Source organism: Pituophis catenifer, unplaced genomic scaffold, assembly GCF_029215685.1.
Source record: "Pituophis catenifer annectens isolate HBS135680 unplaced genomic scaffold, rPitCat1.0.hap2 SCAF_2, whole genome shotgun sequence".
Taxonomy (NCBI): domain Eukaryota; kingdom Metazoa; phylum Chordata; class Lepidosauria; order Squamata; family Colubridae; genus Pituophis; species Pituophis catenifer.
The window spans coordinates 89,893,069-89,913,182 of NW_027256882.1; the positions used below are offsets into that span (position 1 = coordinate 89,893,069).

General features: G+C 38.1%; 1 protein-coding gene across 7 annotated transcripts in view; it reads right to left on the reverse strand.

The window, feature by feature from the left end:
• Positions 1–20,114, reverse strand: part of ZNF346 (zinc finger protein 346) — a 44,672-nt gene that overhangs the window by 14,623 nt on the left and 9,935 nt on the right. For 4 of the 7 annotated variants that reach the window (XM_070937159.1, XM_070937162.1, XM_070937161.1 and 1 more), the window contains 2 exons: positions 17,347–17,440; positions 11,940–14,653 (listed from right to left, as the gene is read on the reverse strand). In XM_070937159.1, coding sequence (XP_070793260.1) covers positions 14,548–14,653; positions 17,347–17,440 — 200 coding nt within the window. In that variant the 3' untranslated portion in view covers positions 11,940–14,547. Of the gene's footprint in view, positions 1–551; positions 647–11,939; positions 14,654–17,346; positions 17,441–20,114 lie in introns of those variants that run through there. The other 3 variants (XM_070937163.1, XM_070937164.1, XM_070937165.1) reach the window with 2 other exon arrangements.

Below are 20,114 nucleotides of genomic sequence, written 5' to 3' on the forward strand. Positions count from 1 at the left end.
TATTGGCACAGGTACAGTAGGACTTGCAGACCTGAAGGAGTAAGATACATTTGGAATTGTTGGTTATTGGTTAATAGATTCAGGGAAAGGAGACTCAGTCCAACAGCAACAGTAGATACAACTATCTGTGCCTTGTGGGAAAACACTCATTTCATTTTCTTTAGAGTGGAAGTATTTGACTTAATTGCTCTTTCTAGATCCCGATGTGGCTAGCAGTTTTATTTTAATCCAACTTCTGAAAGGTTTCTGGTAGAATATTTGTAACTCAGGATTTGAACTGTGGGGTCCTTGGTGCATTTTGAGCTTGATTGTTTTCTTGCAGATGCTTCATTAACAAATTAGTTAAGATCAGTGCAAAAGTTAGTGCTGTTTGCTCTCATTTTATATGCTAATGGCTTGCCTTGTCAATGTTGGTGGGAATGGTTTTAGTGATTCCTTGATTAGGCTGTTGTTTACCATTAGCTTGTTTAAGTTGGCAATTCCTTGATTAGGGTATTGTTTACTTCTTGGTTGTTGGTCTAGTGTTAATCTTGATGTTACTCTCTGCTCATCCAAGTGTTGATGGCTGGTGAGGAAGTAGTTTGGTCTTTTTCTACATTGAAGAGCATCTTTACATTGAGAGTAGAAGCCTTACTTTGGTAGAGATCTGTAAGCAGAAGGTTAAAGCTTATTTTAAGCCCATAACAGAGATATTATTTGGCTTTGACACCTTCCTAATTCACTGAACTACAGTAAATAGTTGGCGGTATTACAACATTATCAAACTTGCATGATTCTCTTATTATAGCTAATCTTGATAAAAGTGCTTTTAGCCTTCCCATGGAATTGATTTCTTGGTCTGATCTACCTAGCAGGGCTGACATTGAATGTTCCTTTTTCAATGAATAGCACTGACACTTTCAATTAACTCCACATTATTATGATTATGATTTGAAGATCGAGAGTGTTGTGGATGCTATTGGCAGCTAATTGGAATTTTCATTGTCCTGGCACTTAATGTCATCTATAAATTTGGTCTTTCAATTGATCACCTCCCTCCAGATAATTCATGAATTATTTAAGTATGTACTAGTCCAAAGGTAATTCTTTGGGTCCTGTTTGTTTCTTTATATTACACTTAAGTCCTAGATTTAAATCCTAGAAAGCGCCTCCCAAGAACAAGTTTGGTATAGTGGTTAATGCATTGAATTAGGAACAAAAAGATCCAGGTTCTAGTTGTCTCTTATGCAAAAATACCAGCTGGGTGGCAGCCCCCCCCCCCCCCCCCAAATCCTGGACAGGAGCTGGCAAAGCACTTCTGAGAATATTGCCAAGAAACTGCATGGATGGCTTTGTTGCTTTTTGCTTACCCAAATAAACATTGCTCGCAACAGAGTTTTGCTTACCAATTGGTATGTCAACTTATTGTGGCTCTCTAATCAGAGATTTGCAGCATCAACACACGAAAGTGAAAGAATAATAATGGGCAAATTCTGACTTCCTACACAATGGAAAAAATGTATGCTCTGAAGCTAACTGTTAGTGATCTAAGTTCTTGTGCCCTGGAATAGCCAGTCAGGGAGCTAAAAAGGATAAATGTAACCCAGGACATAATGTTAAGTAGCATCTAGAACTTGTTAAAGACCTAAATTTTATTGAATTGATTGGAAACTGATACTGCTATAAGCAGTGGACGTAAAGAGATGCCTTTAAAGAAATTCAGGATTGTCACAATTCACTTCAAAAAAGCAAATTTCTAAAAATTAGGAAATTGGTAAACATTAAGTTGAAAGGGAGATTCAAAAAAGTAATTTCTCTCCACAATCCATGGAGTTTATTCAAAATGCTAACAATAGAATCTGTTAGTAAATATACTAAGCTAAGGTAAGATATTGCAAAATCCAAGGGACTAATGAACAGCTTAGCGATACATTAAAGCAAAGAGTTCTTCCTTGAGCTTCTGTTGAAAGTAGGATATACCGTACATCCAATAAATAAGAAAGAAAGAATTAATGGCTGAATGAGAAGAACCAAAACAGCAGATACAGGAACAATTTGAAGTACACGAAGAAACTAAGAGAAAGAACAACAAAAATTGAAATATATTTGGAATAGTAAACTGACAAGAAGGCTATTGGATAATTACGGTAGGGGAGGTGGAAGGGAGGTTAAATATATGCTAAAGGATAATAGGAAAAGAGCAAGGAAAAAGAATGTAGTCTTTACATTTGTCATCAAAGGTTCAGGAAAGATAGGTATGGCTTCTTTGAACAGGGGTGCCAAACTCAAGATCCCAGGGCCAGATCCGGCCCATGGGCTGCTTAGATCTGGCCGTGGGGTTGCCCTAGAAACAGCAAAGGACTGGTCCGTGGTGCCTCTGCCAGCAAAAATGGAGCGCTGGATGGCTGCGTGCAACCATCCCAGGCTCCATTTTCAGCTGCGATGGCCTCTACCACCTTCTGCCAGTGAAAACGGAGCTCACCTGAGCTCCATTTTCACTGGCAGAGAGTGGCAGGAGGCCGTCGCAGCTGAAAATGGAACTCTGGAGCCCGTTTTTGCTGGCAGGGCACTTGGGCCATCACAGATGCCCCCGACACGAATGATGTCAAACTGGGCACGCCCACCCTGGCCTCGCCTACACCACTCCTGAGGTCAAACACTTCTCCGGGTGCCGTCAGCCAAACAATGTCGACTGGCGGCCCCTAGGGGGAGAGCCTTCTCTGTGGGGGCACCTACGATCTGGAACGAACTCCCTCCGGAGATATGGAGGATCCCGGATCTGCGCACCTTCCGTCGCGCGCTTAAGACTTTCCTATTCCATCAAGCTGGCCTGGCCTAAATCTTCTCCCCTTTTTAAATGTAAATTTTTAAATGTAAATTTCAATTTGTTTTAAATTATGGGGTATTTTAAATTCAGCCAAATTATTTAATTTGTTTTTAATTCATTTTAATTTTTTTGTATTTATGTGTTTTATCTCGTGGCTGTTCACCGCCCTGAGTCCTTCGGGAGAAGGGCGGTATAGAAATTTAATAAAATAAATAAATAAATAAATAAAATAAACACAACCCTGATGCGGCCCTCAATGAAATCAAATTTGACACCCCGTCTTAGAAGGTAGGTTGAGCAATTTCAGATAAATAGAAGTAATAAAATATTTAAAGAGATGCCAAATTAATACACTGAAAATAAATAATCCTTGGGTGAGAAAGTGCCCACCAAATCATTTTCTAAAATGTAAATACATGACCCAAATTTTAAAAAAGGAATTGAGTAATAAAAAAATCTATAAAAGAGTTTAATATCTGAGAAAAATTGGTGAAGGTATTATTAAAGTAAATATACAGAGAAAATCTGTGTGGTCACCAGAAGTCAACACTAATTTGATGACACATAATCGGTCAATCAAAAATAAACAAACAGAAGCATAAGCCTTGATGGAAAAGAACTCCTTTGATTTCTGCAAACGTAAGACTTGCCTTTGAGACTTTATCTGGGGGTATCAACAAGTATGTAGACAAGGCTGATGACCCAATAGATGCTGTATACTTAGATTTACAAATACTTTTAACAAAGTCTCTTAGCAAAGGTCTCTGAACAAACACAGGTGTTATGGGATAAGAGGAATAATTTTTTAATGGATTGGTGATTAGTTAAAAATAAGAAACAGAGAATAGAAATATGTAAGTAGACAATTTTCACAATGGCTAGGTGTGCATAGCAGGATCTTCTGTGTGGGGACCAGTGGTGGGTTGCCCCTGGTTCCGACCGGTTTGCAAGAACTGGTAGTAAAACTGGCGGGAGTGCCCACCCACCGCCCGGATGTCATCATCAGCGATCTGCACATGCGCAGAAGCAAGGCGCATGCGCAGAAGCAAGGCGCATGTGCGAACAAAGCGAGCGCGCGCACGCAATCCCGTTGCAAACCGGTAGTAAAGGTAAGTAGAACCCACCCCTGGTGGGGACCAATACTTTTTAGCTTGTACAGAAACAATCTGTAGAGCAGTGAAGTGGCCAAATTTGTTCATAATATCGAAATATTCATTTGATATTATAAACAAATTTGATATTATAAAAAAGAGATTTCTAATAAGAATTTGTAGCTCCAAAATTAAAAAGAGCTCTAAGAAAGGTACAGTATATCTAAACTAGGAAATGGCTTTGGAGGATGCAATCAAGTACTATTAAGAGCTCAGTTTTGAGACTACACAGTGACAATCAAAGCTGACAAATATAAATTCATATTTGCTGCATCTGCAGTTTTGTGCCTGGCAGCCCTGTTTAGAGTAACCTAAGCAACTTTAGAGAAGGATGGGTGAGACACAGCTCCTTCAGGAATGCCAAATGAATGGGTGGATTTCTTAGCAGAAAATGTCTCTCATATTCATTCTGCTCTAGATGCCAGTTGGAGAGTCTAAAAGTGATGAGTGAGGCAGTGTCTCATGTGATAATTTAGGATTCTTTTGAGCCTGTTGAATCTGATGGACAAAGTTGCTGTTTCTCAGTAAACATTTGGGCAATTCAAGAACTTTGGTCCCTGTATTATAATCCTGGGTTACAATCCTCTCCAAAGGATTGGTTTGTAATGCAGGAGATGCTGTAGAGCTGTGATGGTGAACCTATGGCATGTGTGCCAGAGGTGGCACGCAGAATCCTCTCTGTGAGCACCCACGCTGCTGCCAGCTGCTCTTCTGGTTTCCAGCGCTCTGGTTTGTGTGACCAGCTGGCGGGTGTACAAGTGCATGCCGGAAACCCAAAGATCAGGTGGCTGGCGTGTGCATGCACACCAGCCAGCTGGTCTTTGGGTTTCCGGTGCTCTGGCTCAAGCGAAGACCAGGTGGCCCATGACCGGCATGTATACATGCACTGGAAACCCAAAGATCAGGTGGCTGGCACGCGCATATGCGCCAGCCAGCTGGTCTTTGGTTTTCCGGTGCTCCAGTGTGTGCGCACATGCGTGCATGTTCTGGTTTGGGCACTCGGCAGGGTGGATAAAAATCAATGATTTTTTTAAAAAAATCAAAAAAATCAGATTTTTTTAAATTTAAATCGGATTTTTTTGATTTTTATCGAATTTATTTTAATAAAAAACTTTTGGGGTAAAAATATGTCGTAAGATAGTTTTCTATTTAAGATACATAAATAATTTAGTTTATTCAGCATGAAATGGAGCTTAGTTATGCAGCATGAGGCTGTATATTCTGCAACACTGGGACTATCGGTGAGTCAACAGTGGGTCAAAGGAGTAGCAGAGATGACAGTTGCTCTTTAAAAATTATGATTTAAATCGAGTTGATTTAAATCAAGCCTTTTTACTAGTGATTTAAATCATGATTTAAATTGTGATTTAAATCAACTCGATTTAAATCAAATCTACCCTGGCACTCGGAGCCAAAAAGGTTTGCCATCACTGCTGTAGAGTCTTAGAGCTTCATGAATCAGAGATGGAAGCTGTGGATAGAGAAGCCTTTGCCTGACATCAGCTGATGTGCCAGTTACTACCCTACCTCAACCAAAATGACATGACAAATTACTCCTAATCTGATAATCTGTTAAAATTCCTGCAATGCATCTGTGGAGGTTGGCTTTGGCTACAACCTAAGGCAAAATATAGTTGCAAGATTGCTGATTGATTTACCTTGTCAATCTAGAATAGCACCTATTTCAGATTGGTTACCAGTAGGCTACCAGGCGCATTAAAGGTGCTGGTCATTACGTATGAAGCTCTAGGGCACAGCACTGACTTATATTAGGCAATGCTTTGCTAGACCAGTATCTGCCATTTGCCCATCTAGGGAGGATGTTGAAGATCTCTCCTTTGTGAAATTAATCGGACATGAAACAGGCAACAGACCTTCTCAGAGATGGCCCTTAACCTTATGAAATATCTTACTATTAAAAATATGGCTGCTATTAAGTCTTCCAGGAAGCAAGTTTAATCATTATTGTTCTAGCAAGTTTTTGGCCTTAAGTTCTGTTCAAGTGACCATCATAGTTACTTGATTTTTAAATTATATTTTGAAACATACATTATCCAAGAATTGTATGGATTCAATTAAATATTGCTAAGTAAACAAGTAGATACAGTTCAGTGTAAAGAGGAATGAAATGATGCGTGTTGGCACAAAACACAAACAAATTCCAATCTTTTTATCTGAGCTGGCAGCGAATGATTAGGAAAGCCATCTGGAGTTATGGTAGTCATCTCCATAAAAATGTCAACTTGGTGTGCAGCTACTGAATAAAGGCAGATTCCATGCCTGATATCATTAAGAAGGGAATAGAACATAAATCTAACAAATGTAATAATGTTTTTATAGAAACCACATTTGGGAGTGTTGTACACAGTTCTGGTCAGTGCATTTTAAAATAGGGAGTATGCATCAATGTCAAAAATAACTTTGTATTTGAAAAACTATCTGATACAGAATTTAATTGAAGTTGGTAACATTCATGGATTGTAATTTCACATAAGGGTTTCTACTGAATTGGAAGCTTGAATTTCTTGTAACAAGATTTTCAGATCTAAGTTTGATTTGATAAATGAGAATTTAGACAAAAATATTTATAATTCTTTGATTTATGATTTAATTAGACTATTCATTATTGTATACTACTTTGATAAATGGAATATTCTAAAGTACATTCATATAAAAGTTTAATATGCAGCACTGATCTAACATTACCTCAATTTTTTAAATTTAATCTTATGCCAATGTTATTTATGACACGTAAGCCACCCAGTATTGCTTGATAGTGAAATGGATGACATATAAATTTGATAAACAAGTAAAATGCTTGTAAATCTCTATTTTTGCCGTTTTTCTTACTTTCCTTTTTTTCCTTCATTGTTTTTTTAAATAATTAAAAAGGATGTTATATAGAAAGTCGCAAAAAAAAAAAAAGACATTTAAAATGAGGTGAAACAGCTTCTCTATCAGAAAAGCCTATAGCGACAAGAGCTGTTTTGCTTGGATAGCGAGTGAGAGGAGTTAGTGCATATTAAATCATATGGGCATAAATACTATGGATATTTCTTATACATGCAGTGTTAGAATTCGAGCTCATCCACTTCGAAATAAAACGTAGGGAACTTTAAAACTGATAGCAGCACTTCTATGCTTCTACTGCAAACATTTATGGTTACCCAGCTTGGATAATTTTAAAAGGGTATGGGTTAGATCCGTGATGGCGAACCTATGGCACGCATGCCACAGGTGGAACGCAGAGCCATATCTGTGGGCACACGAGCGTTGCCCTAGCTCAGCTCCAGTGCGCATGTGCACGCTGGCCAGCTGATTTTTGGGCTTTCCGGGCCCACCAGAAGTCAGGAAACAGGCCATTTCCAGCCTCTGAAGGACCTCTGGGGGGGGGGGGGGAGGCAGTTTTTGCCCTCCTCAGGCTCCAAGAAAGCCTCTGGAGCCTGGGGAGGGTGAAAAACGGGCCTACCAGACCCACCATACCATCGTGTGTCAAAAGCGTGGGGAGCGTGGGAGGGTCACACACGCATGCACAGGGGGTGGGGAGCATTGAATTATGGGTGTGGACACACACACACGCATGACCCCCCCGTGCTCCCCCCACTTTTGGCACGCGACAGTAAAAAGGTTAGGCATCACTGGGTTAGATAATAATTGCTCCTACTATGCATGAGTACTTATTATTACCTCCTGAACCATAAGTAATATGGTAAAACCATGTTTATTTGGTAAGTAGCACAATTTCATTTAAATACTGCACCTCAGGTGGATAAACATTATCTCAGTGCTACCACCCCAAAATAACTTTCTTTTATTGATATTCTCTCTTATAAGCTCTTTTCCTGTGGCACATACCTTAGGGCATACATAGTGTGTGCTATGCTCTCATTTACTCAACTCAAAGAATTAAAACTTTATTGAACAATAATTATATGAATTGAAAATATGGGATGCAAGTTGCTGTTTAGAGATACAAAATTCTGTGCTTAGTTACTCAAAAGTTGAGTTTATTAGGGCCATTTGTCTTCCCGTTTTAATATTGACTGTCTCCTTTTCCTGCCCCTCATATGTCTCCCACTTCTAGCTTTATGTCCCACCAGCCTTATAAGGAATTGCTACATTAACCCTCTGCTCACCTTAGTAGAAAGCGAGTCATTTACCATTTCATCAGAGGCAGTACGCTGTATTTACTGGTTTTTGGGGATCAATAATAAGAGGGTCAGTATCCTCTTTTCCAGATTTGTGAGGTTCCCATCACACATGAAGGTTAGAATGGATAGGCCTAAGGCTTCATTTACCAAGACTAATGTCCCTACATTATCACCCTTGAAAAATTATACCAAGGTTGAGGCAAATCTTGGTACAATATCAACTGAGCAGTATCCACAGCAGTAACTTAATTATCATTTGGGATCAAGGGCAAGTGAACTGAGCCATACACCAACTCTGTGTCGTTTCTTTCATCCTTAATATCTTTTCACTGCCATTTATTGTTCTAGATGAAACACTATCTCACATACCTGCAAAATAAAAAATGACAATCACCTGCAAGCAAACATACAAACACACACACAGTATTATTGGAAGCTCCCTGGATTCATATTTAATTATGAGTTTCATTATGAAAAAGAGCGAACAGTTATGTGCAAAAATTAGTAAAAAGCTAAGAAAAATCCTCGTGCCCAACCTAGTGCATCCATGAAATGTTGGGTTAAACCAGATTTCTAGAATCAAAGTTGAAGGTTGGATTCCATATGAGTATACAAATGCTCTCATATAATTTTCTACTACTGTATTGCATTTTCCTTTTGCTATCCACTGTTCAACTTGGCAGTAAGAAAGGTAACTGCAAAATGTACAACTCCCTTTTATTGAGTTGGCAGCATGGCAGTGTTTCAGTCAAGAACAACTTTTCACATCAGATTAGGAAATTAGCGCTGTAGCACTAAATAGTTTACCTTACTGAAATCATTTGAAATAAATGAGGGCAGGCCTTAAGTGGATTTTGTATTGCAGCTTTAAACAATTCGTAACAATGGTTCTCCATCTCCCCCATGTGGTCACACATTGTAAGATCTCAGCAGATCTATAATCCGTTTTAGGCAATTCGAACCTCTCCACCTTTCTGCCAATGCTTCTTGAAATTCTTTTCATTTGCAACCACAAACTGGGGAGGGGGACCATTTTATCCAGTTTCTCATTTTACAATAATTGGGAAGAGTGGCAGGCTTTACTTTAAGCAGTGATAGTAGCAGAATTTGTTTTCTTCTCACTTTTTGCAGTTACCACAAATAAACCAGGAGAAGTCACCACAAATAAATCTAAAGAAGTCAAGCTGTTTCATAGGTAATCCTCAACTGATAACCATTTGCTTAATGACTGTTCAGTTACAATGGTGCTAAAGAGATTCTTACACCTATCCTTGCACTTTGACAGTTTTGCGGTGTCTCTGCACCGATTAAAATTTGGGTGCTTGGCAACCAAGTATGCATTTGCAAATGTTGCTGTGTTCCAGGATCACATGAGAACATCCTTTGTGACCTTCTCAGGGGGTTTCCAAGAAGCAAAGTCAATGGGGGAAGCTGGATTTGCTTGTCAACTTGTGTGATTTGTTAATGACCCTGATCTGCTTAATGACCACAGCAAAAAAGATAAAACTTGATGCTTCCGGGTCACATGACTTAGGGATGGACATTCTGGTCCTAATTGTGGTCATGAGTTGAGGGCTACCTTTTGTGGTGGTTGTAGAGTACAGCGCTCAACTTATAACCATTTGTTTTAAGTTACAATGGCACTGAAAAAGAAAAAAACTTATGACCTGATCCTGACACTTACGATGGTCACGGCATTCCCCCCCGTCACGTGATCAAAATTCAGATGCTTGGCACAACATGTCTTTGCAACAGTTGCAGCATCCCGGGATTGTGATTGCCATTGGAATCTTCCCAGCTGGCTTTTGACAAGCAAAGTCAATGGGGGAAAGCCAGATTTGCATTAGCAACCAGGGGATTCATTTAATATCTGCAGTGATTTGCTTAATAGCTGTGGCAGAAAAAGTTATAAAATCAGGTGTGACTCACTTTACGACCACCTTGGTCAGCAATGGAAATTCCACTCTGAATTGTGGTTGTAAGTGGAGGACTCCCTATACAGGTAGTCCTTGACTTACAACAAACTTAGGGGTCCCCAACCCCTGGTCTATGGACTGGCACCAGTCCAAGGCATGCCAGAAATTGGGCTGCACAAACAAGCGAAGCCCCATCTGTGGGATACAGGCAGCATGCAAAACCAGGCTCCCTCAAGTCCATGGAATAACCTCTCCAGGAAACCGGTCACTGGTGCCCAAAAGGTTGGGGTTTACTTTTAGACCACTTTACCAATAAGGAGGATTATCCCACTGAGAAATTCAGGCTTGGCAAATTACAATCCTGGATTTTTGAAACTCAGTTGAATTTCAAAAATTCAGTAACTATATTTAGGAAATGTTCCTAAGATGAGAGTAATTCACAAAAACCAGGATGATCTATCATGTCTGCCGCCAATCTTATGAATTGTAGCCAGCCATAACTGAACTAGACCATCTTTTATAAAACTAGTAAAATAAACGACTTCATTCCTAATATATGGATCTAATTATTACTGTGATAAAAAGGAATGGCTCCAATTTTAACTAGGTTTATAAAGGAGATTTTCATCAGATGGAGGGCCCATTTGTCTAGTTGCAAAGTGCAGATAGACTGTATACATCATTCTTTCACATACAACACCCACTATAAACCCGACCGGCTATTTACAAGCTTTCATGATTCTGATTCTGCTATACAATAATTAAGAAAAACATTTTTTTTCTTTTTACAATCCTGTAATCCCTTGCTTTGCGATGGAGTTGGGGCAACTGAATGGAGCTGAGCATTTATTGGCTGGATGCCCTTCCTGATGCCAAGTGGAGCTTGCAGCAGATATTTTTTCTTGATATAGAAACATCTGCAACTGCCTAGGATTGAACTTCTCAACTTTCTGAGTGGGAGGCAAGTGTCTTCAGAAAAACATTAATTTTAAAAATTAATTCTGCATTAACAGATTATTAAGGAATATTTCAGTTTCCTAAATTAATTTTATCCACTACTTTTATCATCTAGATTATTATAAGTAAGGTGCTATTTGACAGGATGAAATTACTTTTCACTAATTTCGCAAGCAATGTTATTCTACATTGTTAAGCTTACACAGTAAAATAAAGTTTTAGCAACAGATATTTCCGAATTAATACCCATCTATATCTTTAATTCATCTCATCCCCAATTTTGTAGAATTAAAGCTGCTGTAATAAGGGCTACTCAATCGAGGGTGGTTCTACTGGCGTACTGGATAACCAGCTCCTCGATCGCAGCAATCAGCTGTAAGGGGGAAACACCATTTCCTTAAAGGCGCTAATTCAAACTTAAAAGCCACGGCCAGCGTCTCAGCCCGGAAACGCCTGTTCACGCCTCTGTCAATTGAAGCACAGATCGTAGCCCTCAGCCTACCACTCCTTAAAATTAACAATTTTAACTAAATAGTCGCTAAATTACACAAGACACAAGGCACTCAAGTCTAGTCACCAGCGACTGAGTGAAAAGACTGACCATGCGCAGAAGGAGGAGGCGGAACCAAGCTGTGGAGGAAAATTCGATTGGCACTCAGTCTGGCTAATGGCGAAGAGGAAATCTCAATGAGTGGAGTGTCGGAACAACGAGGAGGAAAAGATGGTACTTAAGTCTGTATGAATGGTTAAGATTTTTGGTCAAAATATAAGAATGAAGTCTGTCACAAGCTTCTGTCCCAACACTTTTCCTAAATATTCTAAATTTATGACATTTATGATATGGATTCACATATTGCAATATTTGATGTATGTGCAGAATTGATTTTGAAACCCAGCTCTTGATGGGAATAATTTTTCCAAAGTACAAATATTACACAAGTAACACACTTGCTATGAATACAAAAACAATTTTTTAATCTCTAAAATAAAAAAGAGGATGCCTGGCTATTTAAAAAAGAGAAAATAGGCAAAAGGTTAATTGTAACTCACGAATTTACCTTGTCCCATTTGTACTTAGTCTGGACCAAAATATTAATCACTTTATTGAAGTGCAGACTACCCTTGCATTTGCCAAAATTTAACACTTAGCAACTGCAAAATAATTCAATAATTCAATATACAATAGAAATAAAATTCTAAAGTCAAAAGTTCATACAGGCAACCATAGTCTCCAAAACTTTACAATGTAGACTGTGAAAGCTCAATAGGCATATCACAGACCAAGTCTCAAATAGTGCACAAGATGCTGGAGAATGAGAATGCCAAAACAAAAAACTTAAATGCCGAGAAAGAAACAAATTGTTAACGTACACATAACCACCAAAAGTCAGAAGATAATATTTAAAGGATTGTTCACAGGAAAACTGTCATGAGAAAGTGTCTATGTGTATATATTTATCATAGATTTACACACAATATTATTTAAATCCTATTACTCCTTTTTTCTTGTAAAGATAAACTATATTTTGAGGGAAAGAAGGGAGGCTCACTTCTGAATTTACTGGAAATAATGAGATGCAACCTCAGAATACTTAAATTAAGTCAATAAGAAGTCATGAATGTAAACAGTGTTTTAAAAATAATTGCTTAATTTGGGCAAAAGTGGTGGAGAATAATTTATGCCCAAATAAAACAGCAGAAGGGGTTTGCCAGGAATGATAATCAATGGAAATATATCATTATAGGAAAAAAAGTCCTTCTGGTCTACTTTGAACCATACCGTAATACTTCAGCTGGAAAAGTAGAGACACAAAGATAAGATTTTTAATTTTTTTTTAAAATCAATGGACTAAAAGGGAATGTGTGCACGCACATGTATTAACACAGATATATATATTCCAGTGAACATATATAAGGTAGCAATATTCATGTATTTCAATCTCACAAATAACGCAGGTGGAAATAGAGACTACCTAAAAAGGTAAAAAAATGCCAGGTAGTACTCTCACTCAATCAGAAGGGGATGCAAATTCACATGCTCTGCCACTATATAAAATAGAAGGTAGTATACCCCAATTTTCATACCCATTTCCTGCCAACTCACTTCATTTAGGAAGATTAAGTGATAATAGGAAAGACTGTGCAGGACCTACAAATCAATTACCTAGACATGGTCTTCCTGTTCATTATGAAGATTGTAGATTAAACAAACTACTGAGCAAATGACAGTAAGTCTTATGAAATTCTGCTTCATTTGAAGTAGAACATTTGTTAGCTGGTTTTAAACAGGAATAGTTTTAAAGGTGGGGTACATAAAGTGGCTACTATTTTATGGTACTCTTAACAAATGTGGATATTGACAGTTCTCCATTTTTACATGCACAGGGAAAGAAGTAATCTAATATTATCAGAACTGATTATACTTCTTTCTTTTCTAAAGAAAACATGCAACCAAATCAACTTAAGTAGAATTCTCTCCTATGTTCTAGAAATTTATCAGCCAGAAGACAATGGAAATCTTAAGAGAACAGATGCCTCTAAAACACATAATCCAATATCTAAGCTTCAGGACGGTTATAAAGGTAAGAAATAAAGAGAGCTGACACTACCAAGAATAAAATATGCCTCAGGGAAGGTTCACCTACAAACACTACTTCCACTCGATAGTAAAAATGCAGCTTCTGGGTTCTCTCAATTTATTTCTGTCTGTCAGAATGCCATAAAGAACAAAAATTAAGATCCTCCATCACCACATCAAATGATTTCTCATTAACATTTTAACATAAAAAACTTGGTATACACATAGGTTCAAATACATTACAGTTTCCAGAAAAAGAATGCCAGGAACAAAAAGAGTGAAGCTTTAGGGGGGCACCACTATTTGTACCAGAGTCCCCTCCTTCTGAAGTTGATTATGTGTACTACTAACAGAAAAAAATTTACCGAACAGACAACCAGTTGCTCCAAAGCCAACATCTGCTGAAATACAAAGTAGTTATGAATGGCAAAATGGAGGACTTAAGAAACGGCGCACATACCCTATTAATTCCAGCAGGGGCAAGATGAATACAATGTAACACCCCATTCTAAGCAAGGATAGTTAGTCTGTCCATTACACCCATTCCATGTCTCATAGATAACAAGCCTCGTGTTATCATGAATTAAAGAGCTTTCTTCCTAGGGTCGATCTCCTCTGGCTGTTCCTGTGTTGTAGGACTCCTTTCTGCTTCTTCTAGGCAGAAGGGAAGGATGGGCTCAAGATGGAATCCCAGCAAATGCCAAGCCTTGATGGGTCCCGAGAGAACCCCACATCCCACCCACCCCCATCTGCTATTACAGTAAGAGATTACACAATGAAAACTACTCTAAAGGACCGAGCAAATGCCAAGTAGTAATGATGTCCCTTCTAAATCCTTTAGCCAATAGTTGGTTCTGGATCAGCTAAACCTGTACACTGCAGGCCAGGAGGATCTCTCTTAGTCAGTGGAACTGTAATATCGTAGCAGGCCGGCAAAAGGGTTCACTTTTGAGCCACGAGCAATCCAGAGACAGCACAGCACTTTGCTCTAGAGGTCCTGGCTGAAACAGCTCTGGCCATCAGGGCCGGTGGTTTCCTCTCGTGTGTACAGTTGTTTCTGGTATCGTGCTGTTACAGGAATGCCTCCTGGTATGCTGGGGAGTGGGGAAGGGAAGGAACAATGTTAGCTCAGTCTATAAAATGTACATATCTGCCTCCTGGAAGTTTATCTGCCTCCTGCTTAAATCAAGAACTAAAAGATCTTGAAAAATCTCACAAGATTCCAGAAGAAGCCACTTCAAAAGAGCACATGCAATTTCATGTTAAAAAATTGTTCTACATATTGTAAGTGGGACTTTGTGATAAAATGAGCATAGATGTACCCGAGAAGAAATATTGCGAACTTTTGGCGGAAAGCCTCTTCAACCCAACTAAAGCTATAACCAGAAACTTTTAAATTTGCATATAACAGCTTGATATTTAGCGGACAGGATTTGTCAGCAAAGCTGAACAATTGCCACAAGCTTATAAATTTGGCTGATCGGTGCATTACCAGCACTCAGCAATCACTTAGTTTATGAAATATATTATATTGTGAAAGAAGTTGTTTTTAATCACTTTATCTAAAACCAACTGTAGTGTGCAATATGTTATGGAATTAACTCAATAATTTGGATAATCCTTCAAAAAGAGATAATAAATAATAACAACCTGATCTATAGTATATATTAGGACAGAACAGAATTTCTTGCCTTCAACAGTCAGAAAAAGCAATAGGATACTATCCTCAGCAGCATTTTCTATGGCAGAATGAACAACCTTTGTGTAGTTATTCAGTCCTGAAACTTTTTTTTTGGCATAAGAACTTCAATAGCGATGTGAAGTAGCTAAACCATGTCACTTAACTGAGCAAAAATAGGATATCTGGCCTTTGCAGGAAAGTGGGGTGTTTTTTTTTTTTAAAAAGAGTTACATTGATTGCTTAATTAGCAAGCCTAAAACAATACAAAAAAAAGGCATGCAGTTGGTTTCTAGTAGGAAACTGCCAAATTTCAATGGCACAACAGAAGGGTTATGGGGATCCAAAAAGGAGTATGCTTATGGTTCTTTGAATTTTTTTTTTCTCCACTTAGGTTTCACAGAAAGTGTACACCAACAGAGTTTTCATAAAATGTGATTTCCTCAATTAAGCGGCTTGCCATTAATTAATGTTATTATTTCTTTAGTTCTATGTGAAATATTCTAAAAATATTTCTAACCAAATAAGAAGCTCTCCCATTGGCTGATACAATTAGAACACCAAAACTATTCAACTGATTTGTTCTGAGACAACTTGCTTCAGATGATTAAAAATGGATTCACTCAGGGAAACTGAAGACATTTATTATTGACATATTCATGCAGTGTGCTTCCACCACACAGGCCTGAGCAATAGCAGTTTCTCTACTTTACAGGTAGTCCTTGACTTACAGTGGCAATTGGGACCAAAAATTCAGTGACTAAGCAATGCAGGGTGACATCATGTGACTGCATTGCTCAGCAACAGCAATTCCTGCAGTCCCTGTTGCTATTGTTGTGAGCACTTCTTCAAAACTTTCTGCTGGCTTCCAACAACCACAGTGGGGATTTCAGCAGGAAGCTGCAAGTCCCAAGCAGCTCCCAAGCACGCTAACAGGCAAATAAATGGCTACTGCCCAGTGAGAGAGGAAGCAAGGGATTCACGGGTGGCTGGGGAGATGCGGCAGGAGTATGAGGCTCAGAGAGACTGCATAAGGTTGCATGAATGGTGGGGGCAGAAGGATGCAAGTGCAACAAGGCTTGGGGTGGCTGCACAAATGTCCATCGAGACAGTGCAAGTGTGAAGCTTGGGAAGGCTGCACAACCAGCAGAAGAGGTGCGATATGAATGCAATGGGACTTGGGATAACCACATGTGAGGAGTGTGCATGATTGGTCAGGTACAGTAAGTACAGTAAGCAACACTTGAGCATCCCAAAGGCAGAGGAGGGTTAGGAGGCAAGCAAAAGCCAAAGGTGTGAACCTAGGTAGTCTTATCTCCTTCGAGCCAGGAAGCACAGTCCCAGTCCCATGACTTCCCTTTAGTGACCACTTGGCTAAATTAGGGTTGTTGAGCGAGGACTACACTATCTCTACTCTGTCAAATGGCTAGATTATTAGTATCACCATTCCTGTGCTTAAATTTGATCCAGAGCATTGGGAACAAATTTGGGGTAGGCACAAAGGATGGTGTGACAACAGAAATTCAATTCAGAGAATAAAGAAACATCAGTTTATTGCTGAATGTACTGGTATTTTCTCACTGTGCTTATCTGCCCTTGTACATATTTTGGCAACTTGCAGATACATAAATCATCAAACATAAATAAAACACCCAGATTTTTAAAAGAAAAACCACTCTTATCAGCAGAGTGAAGAACAACAATTTAAACCAGAAAATATTGAAGTTATCTGAAAGAATAATGAGGCAAATGTAACCTGCCCATTAAGAATAAAAAAATTTTCTGACTGCTTCATAATTTGTTTTTCTATGGGGTTTGGCATAGATGGGCTAAGGCAGAGTAAAGGATATCAAAGGATAGAGTAAATAGCAAAATGCCTAAATTTCCATTCTCAGCATCATAATTATGGTTGCTAGTCACGAGGAACATTTTTTTAGGAATATTAAACTATGTGGCTTTCTAAAAGGAAAGCATATTAATTCAATTTAATAGAGGGATGCAAAACTTTATTACCACCAAGCATTATATATCACTAAACATTAACACAATTCAGTGGTCACGTCTGAAAATTACATCCGTTATTTTAGATAAAAAAAATAAAGCACTTACTGATTCTTGTGTTTGAAGCCACTGATATGAGCTTGATACTGCTCTATAGAATTCAGTACTATGTTACAGTCATTGCAGGGATATCCCTTTGCAGCTGAAAATATCACAAAATTTGAGCATCAAATTAGCTGAATTAAAGAGCCAAGTCGATATAATTAACCGTAAAGAGGCATTCACAATGACTATGTACTGTGATGCTAGGAATTCTAAGCAGTGTCATTGTCAGTTTAATTTACACAACAGAGCAGATTTATGGTCATATATCCAACTTTCCTATTTTTTAATTATAGCATTTGCAGGGAGTTCAAAACTTAATTGGAACATTAATGAAGTGCTGTTTTCAGGATTTAAATGTATGCTTTCAAACAAAACAATTGTTACTGCGGTATACATGGGTGTGTTCAATTTGGAAAGAGGCATCTTGAGAGGAGATTAACATTATTGCCTTTCAAAGAGCTGCTCTGAGCCCACCATGAATGCAATGGTATTAAAAAATAATAATAATGGGAGTTCTGATCATTGATCTCCTGAAGCTTGATTCTTTATGAAAACTGTAGAACTCCTGCCACAGAGCTATATTTTTGCATTACTCTCTTTCTCAGACCCTTAAACTATACCAGAAGGAAAGTGAACATTTGTTGCTATTAAATGGAATGTGACACAAACACACTGTTCCAAATTGTAGTATATTTTGCAATTCATCTGTTTCTGGTTAATTAAGTTATGTTAGAAATATTTTCCTTGGTAAGAACTGCAAGCAACATATTCAACTGAATACTTTGCCATGTAGTTTTTACTGAATGTTTGAAAAAGGCCAAAAAAGACACATCTGTCAGATTATCTGGGAATTATAATAATTTTAAAGGCAAGAAATATATAAAGTCCTCTTCCCATTCCAGAGGAAAAGAATGAAGAATGGTGACAATCAACAGATAAGAGCCTTGGTGGCGCAGCAGACTCAAGTGCTGTTAAGTAGCACCAGCTGCCTGCAATTACTGCAAGTTCAAATCTCACCAGGCTCAAGGTTGACTCAGCCTTCCATCCTTTCGAGGTAGGTAAAATGAAGACCCGGATTGTGGGGGCAATAAGCTGACTTTGTATAAAAAAGAACACCACTTGGGGGGCCCGAAAGTTCTACTAAGCAGGTATATACAAAAGTATGAAGGCTATTGCTTAACGCATTGTAAGCCGCCCTGAGTCTCCAGAGAAAGGACGGCATATAAATCGAACAAACAAATAAATAAATAATTTTAAAAAAAATGTTGATTCTTAAAACATCTACAAAAATAATTAAAATGTATGTTTCTGAATGATTCCTTATAATCAACAGAATCAGCTATTTTTAAAATCAACAGGATGGAAGTTGCAGATTGGACAATTACCTAAAATTCTCATTATGGAAGCTTCTCTGGGTTGCTATTTCCCTTGCTATGAACCCCAATAACACCCAATTATGACTCTATCTTATCTATTTTCCATCCATCCAATCCAACCCTCCATCCAGGATTACTGTTGCCAAGCAATGCGGTCATGTGACATCTTGCTTTATGACCACATCACTCAGTGACAGAAATTCCAGTCTTAACTGCCTTCATAACTCGAGTGCTAGCTATACTTAAAATGAAAAGAGGGATAAATGAAGATAAATATTTGGGAAGAAGATGTTTGTGGTATTACTGGCACTCACAAGATTGAGTAGTCATAAGTCAAGAACTACCTGTAAAAACAAACACTTAATGGATAGTTAGAATGATAATTCCATCACAGATCTCTGCAAAGCAAGAAGGGAGTTGCAGGAATACCAATAAATGAATCAGAATCTTCAACTTGAAGTTAGATGAACCGCACATACAGAGGCACAAAAGTGGGCAATATGGGAGGATATATTTGGGTTCGTATCAGATAAGAGGAGCAACAAATGGAAGTTAAGCTCTCTGCCTGGAAATATTTCAGGATGGGGTAGATGAGAATCATTGTCTAAAGTACGTTCCTATGAAACGTCAATATTATACTAGACAGTTAATAGGAGGCTACAGCAAACCTTTTGGAAGAATCCTCCAAATTATAGAATTAAATTGAAGCTCTGTTCACAAATCTATTGTTTTATTTCCAGTTATTTTTAAACATTTCTTTAAAAGGATATTTTTACCACACTGATATTATTTTGAGAGGTCTATCTTTTTGGTCCATATATGATTTTCCTATTCATTTTGATTCAAGTGGTTACATGGCCAGACTATCAGGATACTCTGTTTTTATATTGATAGTCTCATGTGGCTGCCAAGAATTTCTTATCCAAATTACTAACAAGTTCTATAATCTGTTTTTAAAAAGTGTATTTTGCTAACTGCTAATTCTTCATTTACTTGTTTTATTTTACTTACAACTCATGAAGTTATTTTATTTTACTTACAATCATTTTGCTTAATTCTGAATTCTATTTTATCGCTAAACTACCAAATGTTATCCTTATTTTGACATGCTTTCTACTCACAGTAATGGTATGGATCATTTGTATCACTGTCAACATTTAAATTTCCCACTTTTTATTTATTTGTTTTGGATACATTGCATATGATTCCTCTTCATTTTCTTTCTAACAAAAACCTTCCACACTAGATTGTAGCACTATAAACAATGAAACCATATTTTTACAGCTCATGAAAAATTAAGGATTACCATGTTTCCCCCAAAATAAGACCCTTATATTTTTTTGAACCCTGAAATAAGCGCTTGGCCTTATTGCCATGCGCTCAAAAGCCCAATTG